The sequence below is a fragment of the Mastomys coucha genome, unplaced genomic scaffold (genome assembly GCF_008632895.1).
Source record: "Mastomys coucha isolate ucsf_1 unplaced genomic scaffold, UCSF_Mcou_1 pScaffold14, whole genome shotgun sequence".
In the NCBI taxonomy this organism is placed as follows: domain Eukaryota; kingdom Metazoa; phylum Chordata; class Mammalia; order Rodentia; family Muridae; genus Mastomys; species Mastomys coucha.
This window is the reverse complement of record NW_022196896.1, coordinates 62,137,441-62,143,440: the sequence shown is the minus strand read 5'-3', so window position 1 is coordinate 62,143,440 and position 6,000 is coordinate 62,137,441. Positions and strand designations below refer to the sequence as shown.

The 6,000-nt window shown below is 45.2% G+C and overlaps 1 protein-coding gene across 24 annotated transcripts in view; it reads right to left on the bottom strand.

Annotated features, from left to right (window-relative positions):
* Positions 1-1,953: 1,953 nt before the first annotated feature.
* The window catches only part of Dst (dystonin), a 415,027-nt gene continuing 410,980 nt past the window's right edge, over positions 1,954-6,000 (bottom strand). For 15 of the 24 annotated variants that reach the window (XM_031367100.1, XM_031367098.1, XM_031367105.1 and 12 more), the window contains 2 exons: positions 4,037-4,160; positions 3,021-3,283 (listed from right to left, as the gene is read on the bottom strand). In XM_031367100.1, coding sequence (XP_031222960.1) covers positions 3,021-3,283; positions 4,037-4,160 — 387 coding nt within the window. Of the gene's footprint in view, positions 3,284-4,036; positions 4,161-6,000 lie in introns of all 24 variants that reach the window. The other 9 variants (XM_031367095.1, XM_031367096.1, XM_031367099.1 and 6 more) reach the window with 1 other exon arrangement.

The window sequence follows — 6,000 nt, the reverse complement described above, 5'->3', positions numbered from 1 at the left end:
ACCCAGGGGAAGCTGCCAAGTTTTTAACCTGCGCTTGCCTTTTAGCCAGGACCAACTGTAATAACCGGCGTGGGTAACCCCATTCTCGAAGAACCAAGAAAGAGACCGCTGCAAAAGCATGAGGTTAATTTATTAATTGATTTCTACACAACCATTTCCAGCCATTGTTTCAGAAGACGGGAGCAGGGCACAGTGATTATTAGTAGCTTTGATTTTTTTTCTTTCAGACAAAAACATCTACCCAGAATTTGTACTCTCGGATATGCCAGATTGAGTTTTCAGAGTTGAGATTCATCCCAGTGACCTTTGTTTTAATTCCATGTAGCTCACTCTGACCTTGAACTCGCGTGATGCAACCTGTGGAGCAGCTGGGACTGTATGCGTGTGCAGTAGCACTGGACTTGGGGAAAATTAGGAGAAGAAAGGGAAGAGCGTGCGCAGGTGGGTAGCGGGTTCTGTGCTCAGTGACTCCGAGAACTCCTCAGGACGGGCTCTGGTAGCACAGATGCAAGAGAAAGGAAACCCACAGTGGTTTGGTCTCCACAAAGGCAGTGATATCAAGGTGGAGGAGCACCCATCTTCTTCAAAAAGCTTATTTTCTAGTATAAACGGAGGCTCTGGCCTTTGCTGTCACTGCTGTCTCCTGTGTATGAGTGTTTGCCTGCACGTGTGTGTCTGTGCACCATGTGCGTGTCTGGTATACCCAGCCAGCAAGGCCCAAAGAAGGCATCTGATCCCCCAGAGCGAGAGTCACAGATGGTTGTGAGCTGCCACGTAAGTGCCGGGAACCAAACCCAGGTCCTCTGAAAGAGCAACAAGTGCTCTTGACCATTGAGAGCTGCCCTCTCCTCCCCAGCCCGGAGACCCTCTTACCTCTTTCACAGGAGTAGTTTTCAGACGGATGGAAACAAAAATCATTTCCTTGTTTTCTTTTTGAAGCAAAAACCTAATGATTGCAAAGCATTAAAGGGATATAGCTACTTCAGCTTCCTTCTTAGATGATGTGTGTAATCAGATGCATGAACTACTGCATCGCCTCGTGTGAATGATATAGCTCTAGGCAAGCAGGCAGACAACCCTTTCCCCATGTCCCTGAGCACCAACACTGCCCTTCTCTGAACTGCATGCTAGTTACAGAGAGCGCTGGGGCCTGACATGTCCAAAGGAGCCAGCTGCCATTTTCCCAGTTACAGCGGGTACTATTTCCTTATTTAGGAAAACTGTGCAACTTGATAAAACGAAGAAACAAACAAACCAGAAAGACAAAGCCAAGAACCCTCTCAAAACAAAACAAAAAAAATCATAGAAGGAAATCATATTAATAAAATCAGTCATCTTGTTAAATATCCCACTCTGTTGATGCTTTTTTAACGATTCATAATGAAGTCTCTTGGGATGGTTTCTATATGCTTGGGCCAGGGAATGGCATTAGGAGTTGTTGGAGTAGGCGTGGCACGGTGGGCGTGGGCTTTAAGACCCTCATCCTAGCTGCCTGGAAGCCAGTATTCTGCTAGCAGCCTTCAGATGAAGATGTAGAACTCTCAGCTCCTCCTGCACCATGCCAGCCTGGATGCTGCCATGTTCCTGCCTTGATGATATGGACTGAACCTCTGAACCTGTAAAGCCAGCCCCAATTCAATGGTGTCCTTACAAGAGTTGACTTGGTCATGGTCTCTCTTCACAGCAGTAAAAGCCTAAGACATCTCCCTTGATGATTTGAGGACAGGAGCACTGTAGTAGCCTAAGTGCCACTGACACCAGTGTGTATACAGCCAGGATTTTCTCTAATACTTATAGAATGTGTGCCTCCCACTAGCTCTGGCCTCCTTACACACCTCCCAGCCTTTCCTGTCAGACTATTATTATTATCTATTATTATTTTTTATTATTACTATTATTTACCCTTTATTTAAAACAAACAGAAAAGCTCACTTCAAATAACCAAGTATTCCGTATGTTCAAGTGAATATGTTTTATTAAATGCATACTAATATCTTTCTCTAGTATGTGAGTATACATAATAAATTAAAATGCATATTTATTAAATATAAGTAGATATAATACCAGAACATGATTATTCCAGATGAAAAATCAAAGTAAGCCCACTTTTTTTCAAGTATCTTTTGGTCACTCCAAATCGATACTGTTCATAAAAAAATACACCGGTTTTCCCTGGGGAAAAAAAAATTAATTCCATAGCGATGTAGTTAAGGGATGTGTTTTATTTCATAGCTTTTTTTTTTCTTTTGTTTTTTCGTTTGTTTTGTTTTTGCAAGCGAAATTGCTGTTACAAAATGAGTTCAATGGTACAGAGGCTGCTGTCCACCCAAGCAAAGCAAAACCTTGCACATTTGTATGAATGCACAGAGCATCGCATTCTCACAGTATAGATGATGGATGCCCAGGGCGCATCTGGCTGCGCCTGAAGCAGAGGCACAAGGATGCTGGGAACTGCGTGAACGTTGTGGTACCTGCAGCTGCTTGAGGCGTTCTCCTGTGACTCTGATTCTCTGTTGGTGGCTGCTCGAAGAACTGCATCTTGTTGTATTTTTCCTTTTGTCTTCTGTTTAATTTACAGTTAGAGCATCGCAAAAAATAAAAAAAAAATAAATAAAAATAAAATTCCCTGCTTGGTTTGTCAGCTGTTCAGAATCTCCATAAAAGGTGTCATGAGGTATCCCTTAATGTCAGCTATGTAGTGCTGTGGTTGTCAGAGAGAATGTGGACTTACCTGTAGGTACAGTAACTGACTTTAATGTGTGGTCTACACTCGACAGTGCAGAAACATTAGTTCATGTTAAACTCTTTCTTTCTTATCACATATGATGTGACTTTTACCCCCAGAAAATCTGACCAAAAAAGTGATACAGATCAAATAAAAAGACAAATACACAAATAAGGCCATCTGCAGAATTTAAAACTCGCCTCCTGCAATATTTCACAGTAATTTCTACATCGTATTTTACATCATTCGCTTAAATAATAAATGCTCGGGGAAGGGCTGGTTAGAGCCAATTGCACTATCTCTTCGAAGACTTGTCTAATTTGCTGGCAGGTGACCTCCTCTGGGGCGTGGGGATTTTAGAAGGCTTGGCTGTGGATGGCCGAGAACCTGCTCGGGGCACAGGTCTGTGTGTCTGTGGGACGCTCTCCACATCTGAGCACACAGACTGGATTTCTGAAATGTCAAAGTCGGATGCGTCGCTGCCTCGGCGGCTGCTGGCTCTGCTTCCGGCTTTGCTCCCGGCTCTGCTTCCAGGGCGGCTGGGAGTCTTCCTGGACTCTGGAAAGAGAGGATGGAGGACAGAGATGAGGAGCCTTTATTTATCACTCATCCGCGATACCACATTTAATATCGACCTGTTTCTTCTTGCACGCGGCGCTCACATAAAAATACCTTGGCCTTGTGGCTTTTCATTATCACACAAGGGTAGGTGGTCTCATTCTAAGGAGATGTTAAAGAATAGCACCTAGACTGATATACCAAGGTTAAGTTCTGGCTTCTCACATGGACACCCCTGCTGTTGGCGGTGATGTCCCCTAAAGCCCGCTGTTACCTGGTGCCTGCAGACTCTCAGGTGCAAGCCTTGGCTGAGGGGAAGTGACTTAAAGAATGTGAGAGCTGTCCCTGAGTTGTCCCGGCCTGTCACTGAGTTCACTACTCTGCGATGGAAGGCCCAGTGCCTGGGTTTCCGCAGTGACCTGAACAGCCCTACAGGCTCCTGGGGGGCAAGACGCTCCCAGAGCAAAGGGCGCAGTACTGGCTTAGGTCCTCGGTCCATCGTTTCCGTGGTACATTCCAGAAGTGACTGTGTAGTCTCTTGTTCCTAGGATTCATTTATTTCCTGTGTCTCTGTGTGCGTGTGTGTGTGTGTGTGTGTGTGTGTGTGTGTGTGTGTGTGTGTGTGAGAGATTAGTGCTTCATTTCATTTCAAAAGCACACATAGCAACGTCAAAACATTTCTCTTCAAGTTAGGAAAAAAGGGAGCTCTGGTCCTCGGGTCACTGTGGAGGGAAAGAGATGCCACACACTCACCAGCAAACTGCGTTCGGACTCTGGCGGCTGCCGTGGTTATCAAGGCGCTGTCCTCCCCGGAGTGGAAGCCTTTTCCTGACAGGTACCCTGGGAGTCGCAGCTTGCTTCCCTGGATTGGCGTTCCCTGTGTGCAACCAGCGCAGAGACCACTTAAAAGATGCAGGATGTTCCACTGACACACTCTGCTCATGGTTGGACATCTAGACAAGCCCTCTGAAGGAGGTGGACACCCTTTAGATAATCGAGGCGGGTGGCTCCCAGGGGTTCTCCTCCTCCTTTTTTTTTTTTTTTAAATTCTTACTCAGATAAAGGAAACCTTCTAAAGAAAATGGCTTCGTGATGGAAGATAAAACACAAAAGCCATAGTGAGGAAACCAAGACCGACCAAACTGTGGGTTGTTAGTGTGCCTCAGACCTGTATCGCTGCAGGACTGGATGTTGTCACTGGGGTGGGGACTGTGCAGAGGAGGGGACAGGGAGCTGGGTATTATGCTTGACTCTTCTGCTGCCTTCAATGTTCTTAAGAAAACGAGGCAGACACTAAACAGAAACTGAGTGATAGGAGCAGAGAAAAACCACCCTGAAATAAGAAAGCTTGGGAGAGGAAAACCTTCAAAAAGGAACTCTTGATTGTCCAACTTCACACTGTATGGCCTAGCCATACACAACTTAGAGGCAATACTTTGGAGACACTTCTTTAAAACCTGTGAGAGTTACTTGATGAAAACGTATGGAGACATTTTAAGACAACATAATAAGTCTAAACCCGTGTTTCTACATTGTGACATTTTAGAAATTCTCCTGAAGTTAAAAACAAAACTCTGTTGAGTATCAGGGGTTTCTATTTGCCAATGAGCCATAGAGAAAACAAATCTACAAAAAGAATGACTGCATTTTTAGAACCATCTTCTCATTAGCGCTGAAAATTCTTAATAGAGTGTGTGTATGACTTTTGATACTGTACTGGCTGGTTTTGTGTGTCAACTTGACACAGGCTGGAGTTATCACAGAGAAGGGAGCTTCAGTTGGGGAAGTGCCTCCATGAGACCCAGCTGTGGGGCATTTTCTCAGTTAGTGATCAAGGGGGTAGAGCCCCTTGTGGTTGGTGCCATCCCTGGGCTGGAAGTCTTGGGTTCTATAAGAGAGCAGGCTGAGCAAGCCAGGAGAAGCAAGCCAGTAAGAAACATCCCTCCATGGCCTCTGCATCAGCTCCTGCTTCCTGACCTGCTTGAGTTCCAGTCCTGACTTCCTCTGGTGATCAACAGCAATGTGAAAGTGTAAGCTGAATGAACCCTTTCCTCCCCAACTTGCTTCTTGGTCATGATGTCTGTGCAGGAATAGAAACCCTGACTAAGACAGATACTGACGTTATCCTTTGATTTTGTATTTGTTGGTTTTAGTATGATTCCTACGCTCTATCTACCTGTGTATTCTAGACGCTAAACTATGTGCAGGTGATTTTTTTTTTTTAACAGACATGTAGCCCAGGTTGGCCTTAAACTCATTATGTAGCTGAAGCTGGTCCTTAACTCTGATCCTCCCCCTTACACACTCCAGATCCGGGAATAATGGGCATGTTTCACCCATACTCAGCTCTAGAATATTACTTTGTGTGATTTACATAGGTATATATTCTCACCCTGCTTTTATAAATACACTAGCCGGTGAACTGGCACACCCACTGCATTGCCCACTTGGGAGGAATGTCAACTGTCCACAAGGGAGCAAGCACCCACTGTGAATCTGTCACTCAGGGTCGTATGAAAGCCAAGACCACCTGCCTTACCCTGTGAGTGCTTGGATTTTATTGTGCACACACACACCTTTCTGGAGACTCTGTGAGGACACCCTTTAAAACTGAACATATCTCCACATTAGTTCAGTGGCTGGACTGAGGGCTTCGGGCTCACATGTGTACAAGGGAGCCCATGCTGGGGCATGCTTGGCATCTTCCTTTCCTGTCT